Source organism: Pelophylax lessonae (assembly GCF_965119305.1).
Source record: "Pelophylax lessonae genome assembly, chromosome: 5".
Classification (NCBI taxonomy): domain Eukaryota; kingdom Metazoa; phylum Chordata; class Amphibia; order Anura; family Ranidae; genus Pelophylax; species Pelophylax lessonae.
Window position 1 is genome coordinate 415,165,831 of NC_138772.1, and position 27,427 is coordinate 415,193,257.

General features: G+C 39.9%; 1 protein-coding gene across 1 annotated transcript in view; it reads right to left on the reverse strand.

Moving 5' to 3' along the window:
* Positions 1 to 690: 690 nt before the first annotated feature.
* The window catches only part of LOC309556950 (ethanolaminephosphotransferase 1-like), a gene marked incomplete at both ends in the record, with an annotated part of 70,101 nt that continues 43,364 nt past the window's right edge, over positions 691 to 27,427 (reverse strand). The window contains 7 exons of the mRNA XM_082259528.1: positions 691 to 756; positions 3,445 to 3,627; positions 8,862 to 9,042; positions 11,877 to 11,925; positions 14,133 to 14,241; positions 14,492 to 14,760; positions 21,717 to 21,791. Coding sequence (XP_082115654.1) covers positions 691 to 756; positions 3,445 to 3,627; positions 8,862 to 9,042; positions 11,877 to 11,925; positions 14,133 to 14,241; positions 14,492 to 14,760; positions 21,717 to 21,791 — 932 coding nt within the window. The remainder of the gene's footprint in view (positions 757 to 3,444; positions 3,628 to 8,861; positions 9,043 to 11,876; positions 11,926 to 14,132; positions 14,242 to 14,491; positions 14,761 to 21,716; positions 21,792 to 27,427) is intronic.

The window sequence follows — 27,427 nt, forward strand, 5'->3', positions numbered from 1 at the left end:
CTCTGACTGCCATAAGCATTGTGAGTGTTTCATATAATAGGAGTCTGCTGATTCTCTGTTTTTCTGGCACCTATTTAGCTTGCATTAATATAAGAGGATCAGCAAACAATGTAAAGGAAGCAGAGCATATATGTGTAAAGGGCAACTTTGTCCACCCCAATGTACATATATAACTACTAAATATACTTTAAAAGAAGGTTTTAAAAAGAGTTATACCTATTGATCCAGTTCTTTTTATTATGCTTTTCAATTTTTATTTGCAGGTCTAATGTTTTTAAAAAAACATTACTTTTGCCTGTAAAGTATGCAAGCCAAGTCAGTTATTCTCTAAGTAGTAAGCAAAGGAAAATTAAGGATGCCATCCCTGCACCTTGAAATCATGTTAGCAATGGCAGTTCTCACATTTCAGTTCAAGATGCGAATGATGTGTGGGCAGACCCTTGTTAGTATTTTTAAGAAGGCAAACATTGGACTGGCCCTGTAAGCTATGGGCAGTTGGTGATAACTGACAGTAACTATTTCAGAAGACTTTTCACTGACCAAGTTTCAAACACTTACATTCTGACAATTGTGTACCACACGCTAGAGATCTTCAGAATATAACATAAATGATATTTACATTGAAATGATTATAGTCCTTCATATTTAGTACAATAGAATAACCTTTATGCAGAGTAACACGTCATTCACTTAGTCAGCATACCGCTTCTTTAGGGAGAATACATAGATATGGAAGTGTTTGCTAAGCTGCTTTCCCTAAAAAATAAAATAAAATTAAAAAAAACAATAAGAATTACAGCTACTGATGCACATAAAGACTTTATTTAACTAGTATATCACTGTGTAATATGGATATATACATACAGTACACAAATACACACTATATTACCAAAAGTATTTGGATGCCTGCCTTTACACACACATGAACTTTAATGGCATCCCCGTCTTAGTCCAAAGGGTTCAATATTGAGTTGGCCAACGCTTTCCAACTAACAGTATAACAGCTTCAACTCTTCTCGGAAGGCGGTCCATAAATTCTAATTCATCCCAATGGTTATCAATCAGGACGGAGACAGTGAGCCAGGCCTTCTCGTCCACATCAGTGCCTGACCTCACAAATGTGCTTCTGGAAAATTTGTCAAACATTCCCATAGACTCACTCCTAAACCTTGTGGACAGCTTTCCCAGAATAGTTGAAGCTGTTATAGCTGCAATGGATGGACAAACTCAATATTGAATCCTTCGGACTAAGACTGGGATGCTTGACTAGGACAATTACTGCTTTGCACAATTATGCCATCAATCACAACGAACATCATACTGTAGCTTTTTAGCATGTAGAAAGCTACAGTATACAGTATAGGACCTCTACATGTTATATACTGTATCAATTTTGTCCCAATCTCTGCCTTAGCCACAATTTATTTGACCTTTCTCTATATTTTCCTATGGTAACATAACATTTAATTCAATTGCTGAGCATTTGTTTTTTATTTTTCAGGGCTCAATAGCAGCATCGGCATACAAACAGCATCACATATATATATATATATATATATATATATATATATATATATATATATATATATATATATATATATATATAATATATATATATATGTATGTATTATATATGTTATATATATTATTAATAAATATTATTATATGCACAGAATGGGATTGCTTGCATAATTATAAATCACTTTTTGCATGCATATTATAGTAATGCAGCTAAGTAAAGGTGGTACCAACAGCAGTTATTACAAACATTTTGGTTCCTTAGATTCATGATTAACCATACTGTTTTAGCCACTACAGAGGCATTATCAAGATATTGTATATACAATATTTTTAAAACTGAATTTTGAGTACCAGCTTGTTTTCAAGACAAGCTTTTCATGATTCAGTGGAAGTTCTAGGCTCTAAAACTACCACCGCTTATTGTCACTCAATGATGAATAATAATTAACATTTAAGTCACTGAAGTGTGTGTCTAACCAAAACCTTTTTTTTTTTTTTTAGATTTTTTTGGGAAGGGATAGAATCCCTTTTTTTTTTTTCCTAACCGCTATCTGGAACTGAACTCATTCGGAGAGATTTTCCCTCACTTTCTGTTCCAGCCAGTATTGTTTAACCAGACAGGAAAAGTAAGGAAAAATATCCAATATGGACACAGATAGAAATAAAAAGCTGGCAGGGTTCTAGCCTTCCCCGCTCTATGTAAAGTGGTTCTGAAGGCTTAAGGGTTATACCCGCAAAGCATCAGTATTTATTCTTTATTTTAAGTTTTGCTTTTTACTTAGAAGGGACGAAAAAAAGTCTGGCTTCCCCACTCCAGACATATCAACTTAGCATGCCAAGCATATGTGTTGCTATATTCTAGACTAGAGCACTGGCTACCACTGAGCTCAATACTATATTAATAGAGGAGAAGCAGCGCCAACAAAGTGTAGCAGTAGCAGGTTTATTAGAAGGTAAAAAGTGATGATATACTCACAAAGGCAGGTGAACACTGGCATTGTAAGGTGTAGCTACGATCATCTGCTTTATTAACATTTTAATTTTTAATGTTAAATACATTTTTTTTATTTTTTCTCACCTAACATTCAACCTTTTTTTTTTATCATTATTTTTATTGCCCATACTGGTTATTTGCTGCTATTACATCCTGTTTGGCCCTTTACAGTATATGCACATCTAGTCAATAAAACCTGTTTAGGTAACATTATTGACGCCCACCATCTACCTCCGCCAGCCTTAAAATCCTCACCCAACATGGCCCCTGACTCAGCCTGACGAGGGAGCACGCATGCTGCGAACGCACGCTTTTCCTGCTTACCCGGACCTGGAAGTGACGTCACCCACTCTGGAATCCTCTCGAGCACCGCCGAGCAATGCCGACCCGGACATAACGCTGGCAGCCACCAGCGCTACAGACCTGCGACAGCCCTCATCACTTTGATGTCACAGCACCCACCAGAGATAAAGCAGATGCACCTACACCTTACAATGCCAGTGTTCACCTGCCTTTGTGAATATATCATCACTTTCTAACTTCTAATAAACCTGCTAATGCTACATTTAGTTGGCACTGCTTCTCCTCTATTCTTCTGTTTCAGAGCTTATCCATGCTCCAGCTGGCAGCCACTAAGGACAGCTACCTCCCATTCCCCAGAGACTCATACTCCACCTTATGACTCAGTGATTGTATTTCATTATACTGTATGGGTCCCCAGCTTGGTCCTGTCGAGAGAGCGTCATATACCATTGCTCAATACTATATTAATACCTGCCGGAATGGCTGTTAACACTGGGCTGGTGACCGAAATAGTTGTTGGACCCAGGTAGTTATACCTGGTGAATGACTACAACAATATACATTTTTCCACAGTTAAAAAAAAACCACTAAGGAATGTAAAGCTCTCAAGGCAAAAGAACACTCACCACACATACTCCATAATGAACATGTGCTACTGTAGCACAAACTGTGATAGCAAAAAGGGTAGGTTCTTCCATTGTCCCAAGATACCCAGAGACAGTCAGTCCAACCACAAGAGCCAGTGGCCAGAGGAGCCAGTGGAAAACTTCTGACCTGGTGTTACTCATCTGACATATGATAACCCTGCACTGTCAAATAAAGATACTAATGTTAGCTCTTAGAAAAAGGTGGTAAAATACATTCATTTAAACAAAGACATTAGAACCACTGAACCTCTGCCAGGTATCCTCATATCACATGAGGATCTTTTTCCACCAAAGGATCATACTTTGTGTTAAATGCAAAAGACTTAGGCTTCGATTAGACTTGCGGTTGGTTGCAGGGTTGAGCCGCAATTTTGCCACCCACCAACCACCCCCCCATTAAACACAGGCAGTGGATGGGGGTGTTTACATGCTTTGCTTCATACCTGCAACAAAGTTAACCCAACTTGTAGCGATCAGCAGGTGGCAACCTGCCAAAATTACACATTCAATCAAATGGAAAACCACCGCAATACACACATTATGGGGCATTTGTTGGCAAAAATGGGGTTACAACAGGCAGTGAGGAGGCATCACATCGCTTCTGCACCACCTGTCAGTAGCCTCTGGAGTGCAATCCAAACATGGATTAGGCTTCAGAGTCAAGGGAGATTTAGATGCATGTCTAAATCGACCCTTACAGGTTTGCAAAGGGAAAATATCCTTTTTAACATATTTCTTTCAATTATTGCAGTATAAAAATACAATTTTTCTCTTTAACCACCAACAACTGTGGTGTATTTAAAATCAAATACAGTCTGCCATTAAGCATATAGGCAATGCTGTGCTCTCTTTTTAGAAAGCCCAGCATGAGTTGCAAAAACGAAGACGTGAATGTAGTCTGTAATAATACCCAATACATTACAACTGGTATATAAAACAACAGTTTATAAACCTAAAAAATAAAGTAAAATTAAGCAGAAAATATTATATATTTAATTTACAACAGAACTCTAACTAAAGAGCTAAATACACATTTATGTGACTTGTTTTACCTGCTGCAGGATTTGTAACTTTGTTCAGCCAGTTTGTGAATCACATATTCCTGCCACAGTGCACAGCCAGGCAAAGATGCACCCATTTATATTCTAAGCTTTGCAGCTTCCAGTGTCAACCCTTCCTCTCCAGCCTGTTAATTGTTTATAATGAATCACCATCATCGCCCAATGAGGAAGGAGGTGACCTGTAAGGCTATAAAGGTTAACCAAAAAAAAATTCATTTCTTGGATATGCAATGTGGTAGAAGTGTTTGTCAAAAGAGAGTCTGGCAGCAGCCAACAGCAACTGTGAGTTTGTTTACATTTTTTCAGCTTTTCTTCTTTGTACTGTATAAGTGATTTGGGTGGCTTTACGGCCCCCAGATCATTTCTAAACTACTTTGAAGGTTACAAATTTTGGGTGGTAAAGAATGCTGATAAAAGAAGAGCAGCGGTGGTCATAAATTCATGTGGTTATTGAACTTAGGCTATCAGAAGACCCAGCCACTTATCACTTTCTAAACTGCCCCCACTCTACTGTTCTTTTTCAGAAAAGGATAAAGGACATATTATTTTTGGGGTAACAAATGGCTGTCTTAAGTAGAAAACAGAAGATTATCTTATGGTTTCATCATTTGCCTAAAATACACAAACAAGGCACCTTTCCAGAGGGACGCCCCATAGTTGTGGGTATAGGTTTACTTCTGGAAAGACTGGGACAGTGAGTAGATCATCATCTCCAACCACTGGTCCAGCCAGTGTCTACCTGGTTACATTAGGGATACATAGTGGGTATAAGGAGGAGTTTGCTGATATTTATTACCTCTAGAAGTGCAAAGCTAGTAAGGTAATGTGTTGATCTGTGTTGAGGAATGGAAAAGATTAAATTCAGCAGAATGTAAAAATAAACAAAAAATGATTGGACTGTGTCCTTACTTTTGCTACTAAATATTCTAAAGAATATAATGAAGTGACTGATATTATTAAGAAAAATCTCCCTATATGTATGTATATATACACTATATTTTCAAAAGTATTGGGACACCTGCCTTTACACGCACATGAACTTTAATGGCATTCCAGTCTTATTCTGTAGGATTCAATATTGAGTTGGCCCACCCTTTGCAGCTATAATAGCTTCAACTCTTCTGGGAAGGCTGTTGCTGATAGGAAAGGGTTTCTAATAGGAAAGGCTCCTTAACCTCCTTAGCGGTATTCCCGAGTGTGGCTCAGGGTTAACTTTCAGTACCAAAATCGGTAACTCTGAGCCACACTCGGGATTATGAAACAAACAAAAGTAAAATTCCCAGTTCAATTTTCTAGCCAGTTTGCTTACCAACCAGATTAACCTGTCTAACAGTTTGCGTCAAAACAGGGGTTTAGTTAGCACACATTTGCAAACGCATGTGAAAGCTGCAGGGCCACTTCACGGCTCCCTGTATACCTGCAGTCCTAACTCTAATGAATTTATAAGAGTCTTCACAGTGGAAGCACATGCAAGTTAATGGATAGATAGGGGGCAGGTGAGCCTGGAGGTGGCCCATCCCTCCTAAAGGTAATTGGGGGCATAATGGATGCCCAGCTGATGGTATTACAGCAAAGGCATCCAGTATGTCCACTCACCAGTACACATTAACAACAAAGAAAATGGCCTCTGCCCCCACCTATTACTGGCCTTCATAGCAAAGAACACATGGAAGGCCAACGCACATGAAACAAACAAAAGTAAAATTCCCAGTTCAATTTGCTAGCCAGTTTGCTTACCAACCAGATTAACCTGTCTAACAGTTTGCGTCAAAACAGGGGTTTAGTTAGCACACATTTGCAAACGCATGTGAAAGCTGCAGGGCCACTTCACGGCTCCCTGTATACCTGCAGTCCTAACTCTAATGAATTTATAAGAGTCTTCACAGTAGAAGCACACTGTGAAGACTCTTATAAATTCATTAGAGTTAGGACTGCCGGTATACAGGGAGCCGTGAAGTGGAAGCACACTGTGAAGACTCTTATAAATTCATTAGAGTTAGGACTGCAGGTATACAGGGAGCCGTGAAGTGGCCCTGCAGCTTTCACATGCGTTTGCAAATGTGTGCTAACTAAACCCCTGTTTTGACGCAAACTGTTAGACAGGTTAATCTGGTTGGTAAGCAAACTGGCTAGCAAATTGAACTGGGAATTTTACTTTTGTTTGTTTCATGTGCGTTGGCCTTCCATGTGTTCTTTGCTATGAAGGCCAGTAATAGGTGGGGGCAGAGGCCATTTTCTTTGTTCACACTCGGGATTACCCCGCAATGTTACTCACCTTCCCTGCGCTCCCCCCCGCCGTCCTTGCACTCTCTCCCCGCTCTGTGCACGGCTGATTGTCGGCACTTGCCTTCCAGTCCCCTCCCTGTGAGCATTGCGACGCAGGGGGGTGGAACCGGCAGCAAATTTAAAAGTGTAAATACAAAAATGACATGATACAAAGCTGTGATCCTAACGGATCACACTGTATCACGCCATTTTACCACAGGATTGCACCTGGTGACTTTTCCAGTGCCCTGCCTGTGCTTTTCCAGTGCTTTGTTCCTGTAAAATTTTGAACGACCATGGTGTCCAAAAAGCGTTCTTTTTGCGCAAAAGCGCTTTTAGACAAACTGGAAAACAGCGACAGCTAAAAGTGCTTTTGCACAAAAAAGAACGCTTTTTGGATGCCATGGTCGTTCTCATTTTTCCAGGCACAAAGAACTGGAAAAGCACAGACAGGGCAGTGGGAAATTAACCAGGTGCAATCTTGTGGTGAAATGGCATGATACAGTGTAATCCATTAGGATCACAGCTTTGTATCATGTAATTTAGTGTATTTACATTTTTGAAATTGCCGCCGGTTTCACCCCCCTGCATTGCAACGCTCGCAGGGAAGGGAACCGGAAGACAGGTGTCGGCATCGGCTGGGAGGACAGCGGGCGGACGGCGAGGAAGGACGACGGGGGATCACAGGGGAAGGTGAGTTTTTAAATATAAAACAAAATATTTCAATGCAAAAGAATGTACCACTTATAGCATAGAAAACCTGACATAATCAGACCGCCAGGGAGGTTAACAACCAGTGAATAGCAGTTTTTAGAGAGTAGATGGCTGCCATGTGCTTAACAACTGATCACTTAGCTGTCAGCGGGATTCCCTGCTGACAGCTTAATGTAAACAAAAGGAAAAAAACAAAAGCTGCCCCCCCCCCCCCCCCCGTCCATGCCTTTCCTGGCATTCCGGGCTGCATGCTCAAATAAGGGTCTGGTATGGATTTTGGTATGGAGTTCCCGGCAAAATCCATACCAGACCTAAGGGTCTCCCGCTCCTTAACAAACCACTATTTACTTGTTGTTAAGGAGCCTTTCCCATTAGCAAAAAAATATATAAACGCATCTAAAACACATCAACTGCATCTGCATAGTTGTGAACCTAGCCTTACTATTGCCATTTATGTATATCCATTCTTTGAACTGTCATATATTTGACAGCAGCCTACATTTTGTAAATTCTGTCAGTTTTGTTGTTTTTATTTACACATTAATAATTATCTAATTGCTGCATGTTTGTGAACAATGATTACCTAATTGCTGCATGTACAGGTATGCGAGCCATCAGGATGTTTCCACCCATAGAAGGCAGTTTCCGGTTTAAAGCCCTTTTTGGCAGAAAAGCATTCGCAGATTTCCTTTAATGCTTTTACAAAAAATGGAAGGAAGGATTCAGAGGATTGTGCTGTACTGGATACTTGCTTTGCTTACACAGTATTTTCCCTACATACCATGTGTGCTTACAGGTGGAAGGGCCATGTAAAAAGCGTGAGCTGTTTGCATTCTTTTTTGGAACATATTGGGTATCCCCACACATGGCAGAGTGGGAGGAATAGTTCAGGAGCAATAATTTTCAAATAGCTCTAAACTGATGAACTGGGAAGGTTTTTGAAGTGTATCTTAGCAATATTTATTAATGTAATCGTTTTTCACTATTTCCAATTTGCACACAATTTTGAGGTTTGATATATTTGAGATCCTTCTACTAAAAATCTTTCATAGAAAAGTTGGAGCTCTTACTGTATTTTGTGCACTAAAGGTAATCTGGATGTATAATTCACTGAAAAACAGATTTGAAATGTAGTTGGGAAAACATTGTGCCCAAAATTGCAACTACCCTTATTTTATTAACATTCTTCCCATTTAGAAAATATACGGTATATTGTTTTATTTAATTATATTTTTACTGAAAAAAATTGCATTTTAAAATGTGTGAAAAAATGTAAAATGTAGCTTAATAGAAAAAGGGTTGAAACAATATCCTTTTTTTTTTTTCCTTAAACAGAAGTTTCTTCTGAATACGTACCGTTACATTTGAGAAAAGTACACCAACCATCCATAAAAACAGCCTTGGTTGTCTGTCCAGAATTTTACAAGGGGAAAATACAGCCCAAACTGTAAGCAAAAGAAATAAAACAGAAGGGGAGAACAATGGTAATAGCCCTTCATATACCGAGTTCTTTAGCAGAGTTTTCTGTTGATAACCCCTGAGTGTAAAAGAAGAAAAGAATTTAAGTTGATCACTACAATCAAATTCACTAATGTCATTCTTTCTGAATACAAATCTTTTTTCAAGCTGCCTAATTTCCTAGGATCTCCCATTCCTTTCCTAATCAATCTATAGCTTAAAATATATTGAACATAACACAATTTTATTTGTTCCTGCAGTCTTTGAAAAAATGCCAATATGATGTGTTATCTTTATTGAAGATAAATCCTGTTCTGTTGCTGGAAAAAAAGGAATTCTGTTTGGCAAAGGTAAACCATATTGGTATTTTTCAGAGGCTGCTAGGAAAATTAGAAATAAACATGCTTTTGTGAAAATGCAGCTATACTTTTAGTCATACCAACCTACAAATATTGTAATCAATTCACAGGTCATTAAATATTTTTATCACAGATGTAGAACTTGAGTGTGTAGCCTGAAAAAGGGAAGTTCAGGCTACCCTGTCCAAATATCATCAGTCATGACTACTACCCAACCCAAAATAAGCACATTGAAAATAATGTTCCTAAAGCAGAACGTCAACCAAAAGGAAAGTTCTGCTTTCAGTCCTCCTCCCCTGTTGGTGTGCATAGCCTTTTGCATTATGGTGTGCACACCAACACACATGCTCTTCTCTGCAGCCTCAGCTGCACTGGACAGTGAATAAATAGGAAGTTCTCTGTGCTAAGCGGCTTCCTGTTAATTCACAAACTGAAGCATAATAAGCACAGTTTGCTATGCTTCAGTTACAAATGAACACAGTGAGTGTGTTCACTATGTTCATTTAGAAAAGAAAGGGGCCGGTAAATGACATATTTTCTAGCCCTTTCCCCCCACTCTCTATCCTGGAACATCCCCCTCAGCAGCTGGGCGAAGAGGAGAGAAGCCAGCAGCACTGTGGACCATGGGGACCAACACAGAGGAAAGCCCGGACAGTAGGGGGAATCAGCACTGCAAGTATTTATTAGGGTGTGCCCATGCACACCTGCCACACCCTCTGCGCACACCTATGTCCTACCCCTACTTTTACCATATTTGGCATATCTTTTTTTGGGGGAGGGGGGTGGAGTATACCTAGTTTCAACAGGCAGCTGCTCAGAGCATCCCCGCAGTCTTCTGGGACACGTCACAGGTCCCAGAAAACTTTGGGACCATTCCCAATGCACAGCGTGGCCCACACATCCGCAGTTTGCAGCCAGCCAATTGTGAAAGCTGAATGCATCATAGCTTGCTGCCCACAGTTAGGTTTCTGGCGCTGGGAAACCAAAGGCCAATGAAAAACTTGCTCTGATGAGGATGGCATTGGATCCCTGGAAAGGCAAGTGTTATTTTTTAAAGAGTCAGCAGCTACTTACTTAAGAGTCAGTAGCTGCTTACTTTCAATGTTTTTTTCTAGTGAAAATAACAGATGAACAACCGCTTTAATTGCATGTTTAGAATTAGAACTAACACAACTACCTCTGAATTCTATGCACTACTTGTATCCTAAAACATTGGAAATTCAATTGTATCCTTAATAAATCAGAATGCTAACTGACTGACACAAGTTATAATGACAACATTTTATTTGAAGCATTGGAGCTATTATGTCTAGTTTTCAGAGATGTATAGTAACTAAGTAGAACTACTTCACTACAGTACTTAAGCACCGAAAGGCGGTATCTGTACTTTCCTAGAGTAGAATTTTTTTCTCCTACTTCCACTTTTACTTCACTACATTTTTTCAATGATTTCAATACTTCTATATTTTTTTTTTGTGCTGCATAATTACACGTTACAATTATAAAAATGACCACTGCCAGAACAGTAGATGGCAGGTTTCATGAAGCTCAAAACATGTGTATTATCAGCGCATACGGAAATAAATGCTACTGTATGTATAAATAAAAGCTGCATTTAAAATGATAAAAAACAATATGATGTTCAAACTTTTGACTTCTTTCTTTAATAACTACATAACACAGTACTTGTACTTTTACTTTCAGTACTTGAGTAGCAATTTTTTTTCCAAAGCTACTGGTACTTTTACTTTCAGTACTTGAGTAGCAAAATTAAAAAAAACTACTTGCAATACTTAAGTACAAAAAATGTTGAATACTTTAATACTTCTACTCAAGTCACTTTTTAAACGAGCACTTCCACTTCTACTCAAGTCACTTTTTGATCGAGCACTTGTACTTTTACTCAAGTATGGGTTTCGAGTACTTTATACAACTCTGCTAGTTTTGAACTCTAGGCAGATTTAAAAGACACAAAGTTAGTGCAGTTCTGTAGTCAGTAATACATCATTAAATTTTTTATTTTTTATTTATTTTTAATGCAAGTAGTAAATATCTGAATTTGACCTTGAGCCTGTTGCAGTCCATGTGCAGCATAGCTGGATAGCAAGGAGAAGAAGCAGCACAATGATCCAATCAGATACTTGGCTAACAAGAAGCATGCTGACAAGAAGTGAAAGACGAATGAAAGGATCATCTAAGAGATGAGCTCACTTTTGCTTTGACTTCGCAGGCATAGCCTGAGATGAATCATCACGTTGTTGCCTCCATGTAACTTCTTGTGCTTACCAGTGTCAACTGGGCATCCATTTTTGTGATATAATATATTCCTAACAACATGTTCGTGCCTTGCTTACCCTATAATGGAGGTTAGTAGTGTTTACCCTATATTAGCTTGACCTGAACATTTTTTATCAAAAACTTGTAAGAATGTGGATCCATGAAATATCTGATTCCGTTTGGGGTTCAGAAAGCCTTTATTTATACTGGAAAATTAACTACATATTTGAATACACAATACTCATGTTGCATTTCAAATGATACATTTATAACTTACCTAACTATATTGTATAGGGTCTGAGGAAAGCTTATAAGTAAACTACATCCTGCAAAGAAAAAAAAATACAATTACAAAAAGACATACATCTATATCTGCCTAAGGCATCAAACCATGACAGAGATATGAAAAAAGAAAAAGGGGGGGTGGAGGCGCCTACTGAGTGTAGTTTAAAAGTAATCTTTTAATATCACAGGATTTAAAACACTTACAAAAACCAAAGTTAAAAAGTGTTGTAAATGAGGTAGTCAGCCCAGGGTTATGAATCCATCCTGCCATCCTGCCATCCTGCCAGGGGTATGAATCCATCTTGCCATCCTGCCAGGGGTATGAATCCATCCTGCTATCCTCCCCTCTCTTCTTTACTTCTGTCCTCCTTTTTTCTCCCCTTATGGCACTTTTCCACTGCAAGTACCGGCTCGTACCGGCTCGGCTCGGCCCTGCTTGGCCCGGTTTGCTTTTTCACTGGAACGTTTCGGTACGGTACGGTATAGGTTTGCTTTTCCACTAAAGTAGTACTAAAGTTAAGTGGGTGGGATAACAACGAGGTGGGTGGGATTCTCTGACCAATCAGTGGCTAGTAGTGACTGCATGCAAAGGATTGTGGGATATGGTACCAGTTTGGTACCTGTTGGAACCACAATCGAGTAGGTACTGTTTTTTCAGAGCCGTACCGTTCGGTTCCATGCAGTGGAAAAGCAAACCTATACCGTACCGAACCGTTCTGACCCTATCCCATGCGGTACCAGCAGTGGAAAAGCACAAAAGCGTTCCGAACCGTTACGGTTCCATGCAGTGGAAAAGCGCCATTAGTGAGATGTATGGAGCACATTGTTAAGGCTCCTGGGATAAACATAAGAAAAGGGAAACACTCCCCTTTAAGGATGATGTCTCACTGACCCAACCCAGGGTCCATAATCTTTAATCTAAAGTTAATTTTCTCCTGTGCGGATGAAGTCTTTGCTATAGTAGAACTGAATGGGAAGGTTCCACCCAGCCTGAGTCCACCCTAATTCAAACTGAGCCGGGGGCAGAGGCTGTATGGAGACCCACATGTCCTGTTTACACCATCTTCAAATGTTTTTATTTGTTTATGTAAAAGGGAATTCAATTTTATAACTGCTTGTGTCTCTTCAGAATATGGCATCTAACCATCATTGTAGGATTATTGTAAGAGTTCACTCTTGTTTTGTACTTTTATGAAAAAAAAAAAAAAAATTCAAAATGAAAAAAAAAAAAAAAAAAAAAACTGAGCCTTTACAAACGCTTTAAATCCCTTCAAACAAAAGGGAGGGTCAGTACTATGAGCTAACCAGACTTTATAATGGGATGACAATTTCAATAACTGAATAAAGTAATCAAATAAAACAGAAGTATAGAATATGAAAAACAAATTGTAGATTTACAGGGGGGCCATAGCAGGTCTACTAGGGGATGCACCTACCAAATTCCATAATGTGCTAAAGCATGTTGTTGATTGAGTTTTTACTAATACTAATTGAAAAGGTTAAGTCCTTCTTTTGCAAAAAATAATAAATGCACATATATTTGCAGAAATATGGTTTAAAAATTGGTTTATTCATTCCCAGGTCAGGAAATCGGCAGTATTTCCCCTTATTCATTAAGCGAAAGGGAAAATTCCCTTGCTCAGTGAAAATCTCCTTTCAAAGTTAACAGAAATCTGCCTTTAACAAATCAACCTCATTGTATCTACATCATTACATTTTGCCATGGTTACAAGAAGGAGAAGTTGAAGTCAACACAACTTCACCTCATGCACTAATTAAATGTTCTTTTTGCATCTTATTTTAGTGAATGAGGTAAAGTTGTGCTGATTTTAATCATTCAGTCGTGCGCAATCAAAAATCCTGTTTTTAAACTTAACCACTAAACAGAAAGTGGCTGTCAGGCAAAAATATCCTTGCCATTATTAGAAAAGCAACATAGGGGGTTACATGTTTTTTATGTTGCCTTTAACAATGGTGAGGCTGCTCATGCCTTTTTAATATCAACCACTTTTTGTTTAGTGGTTAAGTTTCAATAAAAGATTGGATATTAACTTATATATGTGTATTGACAGTTTCATTTAGTGATAATCCACCTTATAAATCTTACAAATTCTTGCTCTTTTACACAGTTTAGAGATATAAGCTACCTATTAAAGGTTTAAACAGTAAATGAGCCCAAATTAATTGTCAGCTATATGATATTATAACTAGAAAAAAACTGATACCTTTCAGTCAAAAGAATACATACCTACAAGGAATGTAATTAAGAGGTCAGTCATGTATACATGAGGGATCACTGTTTTATGGAATGCATCTACTCCAACTGCAGCAGTCAGAATGTACACACCTGTCATTGACTGCAAGAGAAAGTAAGCATTAAACATTTTTATTATAATTCACTTGTTTGCATGGCAATGTCAAAGATGCAATGCTACTAAAGAGGCATATATATAAGTTAGCAAAAGGAATCTATGTAGCAATTATGGCTATAACATTTTGGTTAGTTATTGTAGCATGGCTTGTGATTTTGACACTCCGGTTGTCAAAATAAGGGGCTTCAACTTTCATATGAAGGTTATTATCACGGTGCACAAGTTAAAAACTCACCAACTGGCTGATATCATATGTCCATGGAAGAAAGAGCATCCCTGTGTTGTATTTTTCCCAGTGCGATAGCATGAAGGTGAAGAGTACAACACTGGTGACTAAATACATCTTCATGGGTGTTAATCCTGCTTCTCCTGAATCACATCCAAATATTGAGAACAAAGATAGTGGAAAGATAGACGCTGTCCAGCTGTCAAGCCCATGGTCAAATAATTCCCCCAATGGGCTGCTGGACTGAGTCCTTCTGGCATGCTTCCCATCAATTGAATCTGCAAACAATAAGTGACATTTTAGAAGATCCAGAAGAGAGGGATACAATTATTGAGATGTTTGTATTGTGACTTTGGGAGAGGCAAAATCTCCAGTACTTTACATAAATACTCAATGCTTTAAATTTCATATTGTAAAAAACAACACCCAAATATCGTTGTCAAGCTACATGCATCTACGCTGTGTGTTATCTCCAAAGATATGTATGGAGTCCTGGTGATTTTTTAATTTTGTTGACTGGCTTGAACGCTGCTATCTGTCCTTCACCACTGCCCTTATTTTCTGTGCAGGACATTTGTAGCAGTAGGGTTGTGTCATACATCAAACAATCAAACAACAAATTGCAAGCTTCAGAACTGATAAGAGACTGCCTGCCAGTAACTGTGGAAAAACTGCTTTGCTAGTGGGGCTAGCAAGGTGCTATTCCCTCACTACCCTATTGCTAGCAAGATTTAGCACCATTTAGGGCTAGCATGGGAGCAATGTCACAGAGGTGGAAGGCTCTCCCACATGACTCTGCTGCTGGTGATGTGTGACATCAGGCTAAGGCTGCACTGCTGTTATTTGCAGAGTAATATTTTGAAGTCTGCTAGGCAAATTCAAATATTGATTGTGATGAACATGGGCCTCTAGTATGGGTAAGACATTTAGTCCATTTTTGTAAGTAGACACAGTGATAGGTAACTGTAAAGCCTAGTACACACGGCCAAATGTCTGGTGTTCAATAAAAAATGTCCGACATTCAGCCTGTGTGTATGGCAGCCAATCCAACAGAAGCCGGTTGTTTGGCTGGCTTTTGTCAGACGAGCATGCTGAAAAACCAGCAGCCAACCTCTCCAGTGTGTGAGTGCTGACCAGAGTGCTCTGGCGGGAGAGCCATCCTCCTGTCAGAACACAATAGAACAGCAGGGAAGATCGCTGTACTAATATCAGGTTACTAATACAGTGGATCTGACCGGAGCTGTTTTCTTTTTTGTTCAACTCGCTGGGTTGAATGAAAAAAAAACTAGTGGTGGGTACTAGGCTTAAGACTCTAAGGCTTTAGGCTTTCCAGTTTTAATGGAAGACAATTGCTGTAATGTCTGAAAAGAATAAGCAGATTCTTGATTTAATTAAAACAAAATAAATCTGAAAAAGCACTATTCTGTTTGAAGCTCTGGCTCATTAAAATTCTACACAATAAAACTTAATTTGGTTAATAACACAGAGCAATATCTTCAAGTGCATTTCCACTTTTGCAGCCAAATTGGGATAATACCTTCTTTATAATTGTTACATGTTCCTAATAACTTAACATAAAAAAAAAAAAATATTCCAAAGTTGCTGATAATATTTTACTCCTGCAATACAATGATTGTCTATCAAATATATAGCTTACCTGCACTAAATGGTAATTCCCTTACTGTAATAAATCTCTATAAGTACAGTATATAAAAGAGTGTGGCGTTCTAGTATATGATCATATGCACCAGCCCTAGTGTGAAGCCACATCGGGGGGGGGGGGGGGGCACCGATTTTCCTACCAGCAATCAGCCAGGAAACTGTGGAGAAGGGAGAGGAAGAGGAGAGCCGGCCAGATCACACAGAACGGGGATTTCCCGCTACGTCAAAGCTTGGATCTGAAATGCCGGCCACTGTCAAACAAAGTCCCTCCTCCTGGACCGGTTCCTGTGATAGACTACACACTGGTCCAATACTGGGAAATGTAAGTAATGTGACGTCTATCATAGGAGCTGATCCAGGAAGCAGGACTTTGTTTGACAGCAGCCAGTGTTTCAGATCCAAGCTGTGTCACAGCGGGAGATCACTGCTCTGTGTGATCCAGCTGGCTTTCTTCCCGATTCCTCCCTGTGATCTCCATGCAGTGATAGGCTGCATTGATGTGCACTGATAGGTGGCACTGTTGGGCACTGGTAGGCTGCATTGACTGGCACTGATAGACTGTATTGATGGGCACTGATGAGGCTGCACTGATGGGCATTGATAGGCTGTACTGATGGGCACTGATGATGCTGCAGTGATAGGCACTAATGAGGCTGCACTGATGGGCACTGATGAGGCTGCACTGATGAGACTGCGCTGATGGGCACTGATGAGGCTGCATGGATGGGCACTGATGAGGCTGCATTAGTGGGCACTGATAGGCTGTATTGATGGGCACTGATGAGGCTGCAGTAATGGGCACTGATAGGCTGTGCTGATGGGCACCAATAGACTGCATTGGTGGGCACTGATCGGTTGCATTGATGGGCACTGATGAGGCTGCATTGATGGGCACTGATGAGGCTGCATTAGTGGGCACTGATAGGCTGTATTGATGGGCACTGATGAGGCTGCAGTAATGGGCACTGATAGGCTGTGCTGATGGGCACCAATAGACTGCATTGGTGGGCACTGATCGGTTGCATTGATAGGCACTGATAAGGCTGCACTGATGGGCACTGATGAGGCTGAACTGATGGGCAATGATGAGGCTGTATTGATGGCCACTGATAGGCTGCACTCATGGGCACTGATAGGCTGTATTGATGGGCACTGATGGGCCCTGATAAGGCTGCATTGGTCGTCACTGATAGGCTATATTGATGGGCACTGATGAGGCTGCACTAATGGGCACTGATATGCTGAGCAGATAGGCACTAATAGACTGCCTATGTGAGTACTGATAGGCTGCATTGATGGGAACTAATACGGCTGCACTGATGGGCACTGATAAGCTGCACTGTTGAGACTGCACTGATATGCTGCAATGATGAGGCTGCACTTATTGTCACTGATAAAGTTGTTGCTGTTAATATTTATTTTTGTAATTTAATTCTGCATAAAACATTTAACAGTGTGATATCATTAGACAAATTATGAGGGCCTGTTTAGGGACAGAATTAGGGGCCGGCTAGGGTAAGGGTGGGGTAACTGGTGGTGGGTAACTCTTAAGCAAAAAAAAAAAGACAGTGAGCGCTGTGTATTTGTTTAGAAATTGACACACAATAGGTGAACATACAACCCTCAAATAATCATAAAATAACAAAAGGTGTGCAGCGCTTCCTGTTATTAGTAAAAAAAACAGTCATATAATGTAAATAGAGTTCCAACACAAGAATCTGTGACTTGACTTCAACCAATCTTCAGTGTAAATAAAAATGATTCCAACAATGTGCTTGTTATGTCTAACCACTCACCAGAAACTGGAAAATATCCAGCATTAAAAAAGACATCACCCAGTGAGTTTGGGAAAGATTTGTCACACATCTCCACCAATCTGTACACTCACCAGATGGCAAATGATAATGCGCCTTAGATCATTACTCTGAAGCGAAGAAACATCCCACCCTTGTATACTAGTGGAATGGTAGTCTCCAATAAGATCAGGCACTGTGCAAAAAAAAAGATCACCCGCAGGAGCCCAAAAATGATGCTCACATAGTGTAGTAGTTTATTAAACTTAACATCAAGTACAAAAGCTGAAGCATAAAAAAGATAAGGCTTATACCTTTTAAAATGTGCTTGAGCACCAAACGCGTCAGCAGGGGCCGTGACGTCATTGCCACCACATGCTCGTGGTAGGAGCGGTGGCTGATTATGTAAGTTTCTGGCCTTATCTGTTTTTATGCTGCATCTTTTGTACTTGATTTTGAACATCAGATGTTTTTTTTTTTGTGCATTAAAATGGTGTAGGCATAGTCAGAGATGGCTGACACTAGCTTTCACTTTGTTCAGACAGCTTCTGCATCCAAGGTTCTTTTCTTTACTTTATAGGTATTAGCAATTACAGTTGATATATTTAATACTGATTTATATTTTAAAACAAACAAAAGTTTTTTTTTTAAGTTTCTTAGTGAATGCAATCAATCAGCCCCATATTGTTTAGCAATAGGAGAACCTGAAGGAGGAAGGGAGGGGAGTGTAATTTACCACTGTGTATATGCCCACATGTGTGACTCTATAGTCACATGGGCTGCACAGATAAGAAAAAGGAGCAAATGAAGAGCTTGAAAGGTAACCAAAATTCCAACATGTTCCGTAGAGGACACCAGCTGGTCTACACAATCTCAACCTGCGGTGGGACACAGAGAATTTGGGAGGGACAGCTGAAGGCAGGATCAACCAGGTATATTTCCCTCTACACAAAACAAATGCTTTAGTGGCTTTGTGAGTATACACACTCTGTTATATAGCATGTAATGAGAGTTTTACATAGTCTGGGTTTAATAACACTTTAACAGTTGGTATAGACATCACGTAAACTTTAGAATCGATCAATTAGCCCAGTGTCTTAAAGAGGATCAGAACTCTGGAAACTGTGCTCAAGCAATGGGCAAAGGACTAATCACCATAATTGCCTGTGCCTGCAGCTAATTTCCCCCCATTGCATGCGTTGTTTTGCACTGTGTTTGTCTGTGGAGGTGGCCATCTTAGTAGAGGCAGGGTTTTGCTTTCTCATGTCAGAGGCTCCAGCAAGGAGAAAAGTGAGGAGCACATTAGTGGCATCACTAATTCTTGCTCCCAATCTCATGAGACTAGCAGTCAGAGATACTGTAGCAATAGCCAAGGATGATAATAATAAGGATATTTTCCAGCACACCACAGATTATCAAGTAGAGTCCAAACAGTTTTTTATTGAAGCATGATCACATCACAAAACGTTAGTGCAACGTTTTGGAGTCAAGCAGGACCCCTTCGTCAGACATGTCGTGGTGTCATCACATGACTGACAAAGGGGTCCTGTGTGACTCCGGAACGTTGCACTAACTTTTTGTGATGTGATCATGCTTCAATCAAAAAAAAACATTTGGAAACTACCAGATGATCTGTGGTGTGCTGGCAAATTTCTTTATTATGGCCTTCTGACCAGTCTCCAGCTGGTGGTTGCTGCAGCACCGAAAACTTTAGAGCTTTCCTCAGGAAAATGTGCAATGGGAATATGGAGTACTAGTAGCCTAGGATGATCTCACAGTGCAGATATACTGCTACAGTATAAGGCTGTATGTGCATGAGTACCTAGACATCCTCACATACAAGGCAAAACGTAGATGTTTTAGGATACTATTTAGGCACAATTGCCACTTCTAAATCTTCTTTATAAAACAGCAAATCTTCACTTTTTTAATTCAGTTCTATTTTAACCTCTTCATGCCCACGCTATAGCCGAAAGACGGTTACAGCCCCGGCCTAAATTGCCAGGAGGGCATCCATTTACGTCCTCACGTGCATGAGCTGCCTGCGCGCTCCCTGAGGGGCGCGTGCGGTTTTGCTCTGTGATCAGCTAGTCAATGAGACTTGGCTGATCATAGATCGGAGTGATCAGCTGTCAGCTGATCACGTGATGGAAACAGAGAAAAAATATGGGAAAAAGGGGAATGGAATACGGACTTTAGTGGTACCCGGATAAGATGCCGTGTATTGATATAATAAAACAGCAACATTTTATTACAAGATAATAATAATAATAAAAAGTGACACTTTTTGTTAAAAACAATACATTGTTATGCTCTCATACTGCATATACATAGTCTGGGAAATATCTCTATTATAACATCCAAGAGGTTGACACATTTCATGATGGAAACAGAGTCGGTAATCTGCTTTTTTTTCCTCACACTGACGGCCATTTACCGGCTGCTGTCAGATTTATTGGGAGCTGTAAAACAGTTATTTATTGTTTATAATCTAATTTGAATTGCTCTTCTAAAACAGCTTTTTTAGTCATGTGACTGGCACAGCACCAATCAGGGTTGGCCAGACACAGACTCAAACTGTAGAGAGCATACATCAGCAGAGTAATAGAAGTAATAGAAGTCCCTCCCAAAGATCTTTGCCTGCAGATGTCAAAGAACAGGGAAGGATCATGTGACCGTACAACAGCGCTGTAGGAGTAAGGTACTTAGAGGATTAAAAAAAAAACAGTGCCATGATATATATGAATTATATAAATTATTATGGCAATTAATACTTCTCTGTTTATTATCACTTTACGTTGTTATAGAGAGAATCTCCTGATTTTATAAATGAATGCCATAGTTTAGCTTTCTACACAGTAAATTATGACTTTAAACAGTCTATCAGTTAAAATAGCCATGACAAATATAAATTTGATATTATAAAAAAAAAAACTCAAGAGGAGTAAAAGCCACAAGAATGGCATTTCTGTATTTTGAGTGGAGTGGAACAAGCACACTGCATCTTCCCTGCCCACTAGACAGCATTTGCCCTACCCCATTGTGGTAACATTGTGCACTCACTGAAAATAATGAACATTAGTTACAACTTACAAACACAGTAACATAAAAGAGTTCTGCAGTCATCTATATGTACATTTGCTGCTAAATTGGACAGTCCTGGAATAGTACAAGTGACAACAGTCTCTACAGCTCAGAACTCGGATTCACAAGGCACACCAAGCAGGCTTGCAGACACAACCCAAGCCTGCTGTGAAAAACTGTGCCACATTTTCGTAATATACAGAGTTTCTATCTGAGATTCGGAGAGTTCCCTGCTATGATCATGAAAAACTCAGTTGAAAAACCTCTTGTTGACCATAAGTTGTGTGTTTTTCATACCAGCTGAGGAGACACTACAGAATGCAAGTACTGTGTGTAGCATTTTTCAATAGGAATATAGGGAATTATATGGACCATTGCAACAAGCTGCTCAGCTTTTCATTGCTGGGATGAGCTCACCAGGCTCCAAGACAACAGACAAGGCCCGGCATTGGATCAGAATCTGGACCACTTCACCCAAACTGAGAAATGTGTTTAGGTGGAATTTCCTTTAAAAAATGATGGCAGTTTTATACCCTTAATTACCACGGGTATAATAAAGGCACATCAATGTTTGTGTGTACTTGTGTGCCTTCATAGAGGATGGGTCTGGCTTTCCAGGATCACTAAGCACTAAAAATGGAATGAAACATATGCAAAATAACGCTTTTATATATAATTAGCTATCACTACCATACCTAATGCATAAGCCAAAAAGTTGCCCAAAGCTGCAGAGATCCAAATCCAGTTTGGAATATGCTGGCTGCCAATACCTGGAAATCAAAAACATGAATAATATAGCTTAAAAAACACATTTATGAATATCCCCCCAAAAGTTCCTGGGAAAGCTCTCCCATTAAACATGGCTATTAAATGTGTCTATTGCATACAATGCAGTGCGTTCTTCTTTGATATTATGTAACACTTAACATTAAACTGCATCTTCCTAAATTACAAACTTTGTAAGCAATTTTATTTGATCAAGAACCAACACTGATTGGGGCTGCTGATAGAACATTAATGAGTTCTCATCCTTTCCTTTTATCTCTGTCAAGTTATTGTCTTTGAACTGTCTTTCTCGTGTGTTTATCTCCTAAAGAGGAACTATTATGTTGTAGGGTCAGTTTTTTTTCCCAATTCTTTATTTATTCCAGAAAACATACAGTCAAGTAATAAAAACGACACAGTTCAACACAGTACACGTTAATTAAGTCAGTGCACAGTTGTCAAAACAGAGAAGAAGAAAATTGTTATGATTTAGAGAATTTCAATCTGTTAAAAAATGTTAATGTTTTATCCATTTCTACTATTAGTAGTATATACAATTTATATAGGGCCAACAGTTGGTGCAGAGCTTTGCAAAATAAAGAAAGAAAGTACAGTTACAATACAATTGAAGACATGAGGGACAGGAGGGTACTGCTCATTGGAGCTTACAATCTGAAGTGGAAGGTAAATTATACAACAGGTTGTAACCATATGGGGATGAGTTGTTAGCTAGAGGTGGGATAAGTTTGCCGGAAGAGATGAGTTTTCAGGTATTGTCTAAAAAGCAGACATAGTAGGAGAGGTAAAGGCATGGGTACAGAGTTCTAGAGGAAGGGGTACTCTGGAGAAGTCCAGGAGGTGAATATTGAAAAATGTGACCAGGAGGAGGTAGAGAGCAAAAAGGATAGTTTGATTAATATTTCAAGACAAAGTTTGTGATGTAGCCAGGGATAAAATTGTGAATGGCTTTGAGATTGTTTTAAAAATGTAGAATTTCATTTGTTGGGTGACTGGAAGCAAGTTGAGGGATTGGCAGAGAGGGGTAGATGACCCTGAGATGTTGGTAAGGTGGATGAGTCTGGCAGTAGCATTCACAATAGACTGAAGGGGGGAAGAGCCTAGGTAAAGGTAAACCAAAGGGGATGGAGCTGCAGTAGTCAAAATGAGGGAAAACAAGTGAGTGAATTAATAGCTTGGTGGTGGCATTGGTTAAGTGGAGTATTGTTGAAACTTTTTGGAGGTACCCTAAAAACTGTGTTACACAAATAAACACAAAACAGGATGTACCGATAACCAGTGGTGGGACAAGGTGATCCAGCGCCCAGGGCAAAGATGGTAAACTCCCCCCCCTTACCTGGTAGGAGGGGGCGGGGCTAATATAAAAATGTATGTAATGTTTGTAGTATGTGCTGAAATAGTACCAATTGTCGGGTTAAACTACAGCAAACTGAAGAGTTTAAATTGAAACACAAATATGCAGGTAACAGTGGTGGAGAAAATATGGTCAGGGGTGTTGTTAAGACAAAAAACGGTTTTGCATCACTAGTGTCAGTCTGAGTAGGATGGTCAGTGGGATGAAGTCGGGATGGAGAAGTGGGCTCTAAGGAGTGCATAGAACTAGAGGGATCCAGGGGGGTCATGTGTGAGGAAGTTGAGATGAAAGGGCCCATACAGATGTGTGGCTATCATTGCTGCCACATGTGGCATATCACTTTTCAGGGAGTGTTTGACAGTTGGTGAGGTGGCAATATGTCACCCCCTCCCTGCTTGTTTTAACTCACTGACCCACTGTGCTTGCAGAGTGACCCTGTTCCATTTAATTTTGCCATGGATGGAAAGCAAAGCGTTGTGGTCATGGCACATGTACAAAACAGCTGCATCTCCTTGTTCAAGTCAGTGGTTGGAGGTGGTAAAAACTTGGCACAACTGCTTGCTTTTAGCACCCTTGTCCCACTCATGTAAACAAACAAACAAGGGCCTTGTTTATACTTGTGGTTCGGGGGGGGGGGGTAAAAACAGGTGGGTAAGATGTGCTTTTACTGCCTCTCAACTACCCACACCCCCTACCCAACCCAAACAAGGTGCAAAGGCATTTATATAGGGAGAATACAGATGCACAGCAAAAACTACAACATTGTATCCCTGTCACGTTTGACAGGAAGATATCCCGCTGAGCATGATACATGCAAGTGAATAGGGCTGAGCTGCAGCCCCTCCACAACCCCATGCAATCCATCCACACAGTGTGGGATTTTAGGGGGCTTAAAATAGATGGCGAGGAGGTGATATAATGCCCTCTCTCAGTCTGTCAGATAATCTCTGAAAAGCAATCCAATGTGAATCACTTTTCAGGGGGCCGTTGCAATTGTAAACTAACTCTAAAGCTCTGATTCAGCAAGGGATCTGCTCATGGATCCCTAGCAGATTGAAGTGGGCTCTGTTCTGTGTGAAAGGATCCTGAGGTGTCCAGACACCACACCCGCCTGAACACAAAACATAGCTGGTCACATGCCACAGCCAGGATTCTGAGCATAAACTGCATTTTGCTTTTGTTTGGTGGTGCTACCTCTGAACACAAATAATATAGTCCATTGAGACCACCCTGCAACCTCCCTACATCTAATTATGGCAATTATCAAGTGAAATCACCACCTCTCAAACTGTTCTAAAAAGCGAACCAAGCATAGCTTTTCAGAGGAGAAACATTCACTTCCACATATGTGAAGGAGCCCTCAAAGAAAAATATCAAAGTTGGTCTTCAATACTGAGAAATACCATGATGCCTAGGTGAGGATTGAACTGTTTAGGAGAGAACCTGGACAATCCTCTTTTTTAATTAAATATATTCATGGTACATGTGCTACTTCATTCCATCATACACCTAAAAAGGCCAATCAAAAGATAATGAACTCTTGTTCAGGCATCCTTATTTTTGTAAGCAGTTCTTTTTCTGGTTTAATGCTCATCTAGAGGTATTACTATAAAACTTTGAATACACTGTATGATTAAAAACCAACAAACATATATAATAAAAAATAAAAAAAAAGAGGATAGATAAATTCCTCAATGTAGGTAATTCTAATCTACAAGAATGGAGCAGTAGCCCTGGTTTTAAGAGGTGACCCTTCTCCTTACTGACAGTAATTAACTGTAGCTAACCTAACAAATGCAGGGACCTAAAGTGTTAATCTCCCCACCTGATTAGTGAAGTTCTCTGCACACTCCTAGGCTCAGCTGCGTATACACTGACCTGTCCCGTGTTCTGTGAAAAAACCATACCCGTGAAAAATCCATACCCTCGTCACTTCCAGTGCACCTACGTCAGCACCTACGTCATTGAACAACTGAGGAGCTGACTAGTGCGCATGCTCGGAGGGTATGGAATTTTCACGGCAGTGTGTGTAACGTTAAACCACTTCAGCTGTTGCGGTGGTTACATTAAAACAGATCGGCTGCAACACGATTCATCTCCGCTCCTACCCCTGTCACTTCCCTGATCTCGGCTACTGAATATAAAAGCGGCAGCGGCGGGTGTATGAAATCTAAATCACGGAGCCGAGATCTCCGTCATTTAGATTTCATACACCCGCCGCCACTTTTATATTTGCTAGCCGAGAACAGGGAAGTGACAGGGATAGGAGCGGAGATGACTCATATTGCAGCCGAGCTGTTTTTATGTAACCTTTAATGTAAACGCCGCAACAGCTGATGCGGTTACCGCTACACACACTACCGTGAAAAATCCATACCCTCCGTGCATTCCGCACTTGTCAGCTCCTCAGCTGTTCAATGATGTATCCGGTGCTGTGAGCATGCGCACTGCTACGCTGCTCAGCTGTTCCTGACAGGAAGTGACGTGGGTATGGATTTCTCACCGGGTATGCTTTTCTAACGTTACACCGGTAACTGGAAACATTTGACAAGCAGTGCACTGATAGCTGAAGATAGCAGCGCTGGGGCAGGGGGAAGAGAGAGATACCGATGTCAGCCTGGCAATAAAAAACGCTGAGCCTCTGCAGGGAATGTTCTGTTATCATGTTAGGAGAGAAGATTTAGAACTTTATTTCCCTGTATTTGTTTTTGGCTTCCGTAGAAAGGAGAAGGAAACTGCTGGAGCTCCAAGTGCGCCCCCTACCTTTACACAGAGACACTGCGACCAGGGCAGGAGTCCCTTCCACCCATGCCTTGTACCGGCCCTGCCGATAACACAGGATTCATATAGAATTCTGGATTATGTAAATAGGGAGCAAAAACTGTTTACTTTCAGACTCTCGTGTCTGATTAAAACTTAATTTGAAGTGTATTAACAAATAGGCTGGAAAAGTCATGAGTCATTCCCTCATTTATTTACATGTGTGTAAATGTTTGCTAAAAACATGGAAAATCAGAACATCCCTGGGTGAATTAAAAGATAATGAAACAACAAAATATTAATATGCAATAATTTTTTATTGCGAATTATAAATACTATAGAAAAATAAAATATACTCTATACAAAATCATTATGCAATCCCTTTAAACTTCTAAAAAAATTACATCATGGATGCTTAACCTGTGGCCCTTCAGCTGCTGGTCCCATGAAGCATTGCAAGCCACTGACAGTTACAAGCATGATTTCTTAGGGCAGAGGCATGATGGGACTTGTAGTTCCACAACAGCTGGAGGGCCACAGGTTGGGCACCCATGATTTACATGCTCTGTGTTTTTGGTTGCAGCAAAGGAATAGGCACTGAAGGAGAAGCACAGTGAAAAAAAAAGTTTATTCAGCTCTTTTTTTCTGCACCAGCTTTAAATGGTTAGGCTGTAAAATGATGCATAACGTTAAAAAAAAAAATACTGCTAACTACACGTAGAAACAGGGAAGACACAACTGGAAATTTGTTGTATATCCAGTATCCAAGTGTTTACAGAGCTAACCACAGACTAAATATCTACATAATGGGCTGCCATTTTCTACCTCATTGTCATACCAAGAAAGAACTATAATGGTTCCAAACAGCTGCAAACTAGAATTTGAAAGTACTTTCCAGACATATGGAGCACACAAAACCATATTTGTGTATATGACCAAACATGGCCAGCTCTGATACAGCACTTATTTTATGTTATCATCACAGCTAGGATTGCAATGTGCATTGGCACATAATGTGTATAGATTTACAGGATAACTGTACTTTTAGTATTGCTATCCTGTAAATGTTCTGCCTCCAAACCAGCATCTCTTTAGAGGTATGTATACATACCTCTTCCTGCTCCTCCAAGATCTTCTCAAAGACTCCTCACAGAAAGTCTAATGGCCATTGGAATGAATGTTTTCCTTTACATGATGCACAGTGCTCGCTGTCAGTAGCTAGAGACTGGGTATTTAGTAATGTGTATCAGTATGTTTACAGTATGTCTTTGTGGGTTTACATTTTTCGTGGGGCTTAAAAAAGCCCTAAAAAATAAAGTTTTTATAAAACAAGCTAAACAATACTTGCCTTGGGTTGGTTTTTGATGCACCTCACAGAAAAGCTTAAATTTCTTCAACCAGTGCACATTTTTTTTTGTCAAAGCTTTATTTATTTTGTATAATCTTTATCTTGTTGTATTTCAAAGAGCCAAAAAATAGAAGTTGCTTATTATAGCCAGAAAGTCACTT